The sequence below is a fragment of the Penaeus monodon genome, chromosome 20 (assembly GCF_015228065.2).
Source record: "Penaeus monodon isolate SGIC_2016 chromosome 20, NSTDA_Pmon_1, whole genome shotgun sequence".
NCBI classification, from domain to species: domain Eukaryota; kingdom Metazoa; phylum Arthropoda; class Malacostraca; order Decapoda; family Penaeidae; genus Penaeus; species Penaeus monodon.
Window position 1 is genome coordinate 46261548 of NC_051405.1, and position 942 is coordinate 46262489.

A 942-nucleotide genomic window follows, 5' to 3' on the forward strand; every position below is an offset into this window, starting at 1 on the left:
AATATAACTGACTACGAAATTTATAACATGTGCGACAATTCCAGGCAGTGCTAATATAAACACTATATATTTTTAAAAATCAAGCTGACACCCACCAGAATGTCCAGTATTCGGCGACGTGTGACGTCACAGACCCCGCCGTGGCAGCCGCTGCATCCGTCAACAAGACGCACCGCAGGGGGCGTCCATGGGGCGGCGGGGGGTACTCAAGGAAAGAACAAATTTTTAATGGATTTATACTGAAAACTAATCGCCGGGTTTGTATTTAATTAACTGTGGCTGCTTGAGGAATGAACTGAGTTTTGAGTTACTGAGTCAATAATAACCTCGTCAATTATATAAGCCATAGATCACCGACGATGGCGTCTGCATACTTTTCATTGTTTGCTCATATTACCATTAAGAATCTCTCCCCATGTTACAGCAATGCATGATATATGAACGTATTACCGATGTGAATAATGGATATAGTAATCAGACAGAGAGTGAGGTCGAATTTTACGAAAGCTGTGCGCATGTACTTCATAAATGACCTCCTGTGTAATGTCTAGATATTTATTTATTCTTTGTCTAACTGTAGCCAGTAGCAATCTAATCAAAGCATAAAGTACCTATTACGCAACAAGCTCCCACTTTTTACCAAATATTCGATTTTGCTGTGAAGATATCGATACCATGTCCCTCCCAGTAATATTGCACGGGAGCAGGCAACGCGAAATGATAAAATGACTCGAGTAATATCAAATGCTCTTTGTCGGAAATATATTTAAAGCTGCAAAGCAGAAACTGAATACTCAAAACCCGGTCGTTGTCCTACAAAGAAATTCAGGTAATGCTATTTCAAAGTCTGCGTAGAGCGAGAGCGTGATTCAGCAGCTGTGGCCTCGCTACCCTTTTCCTTTGGCGCTTTTTGGGAAGACACGCGGCGTTTTGCTCGCTCAA

The 942-nt window shown here is 41.7% G+C and overlaps 1 protein-coding gene across 1 annotated transcript in view; it reads left to right on the forward strand.

The window, feature by feature from the left end:
• Positions 1-942, forward strand: part of LOC119586025 (proline-rich protein 36-like) — a 6200-nt gene that overhangs the window by 3827 nt on the left and 1431 nt on the right. The window contains exon 4 of the mRNA XM_037934732.1: positions 99-257. Within this exon, the coding sequence (XP_037790660.1) occupies positions 99-257 (159 nt within the window). The remainder of the gene's footprint in view (positions 1-98; positions 258-942) is intronic.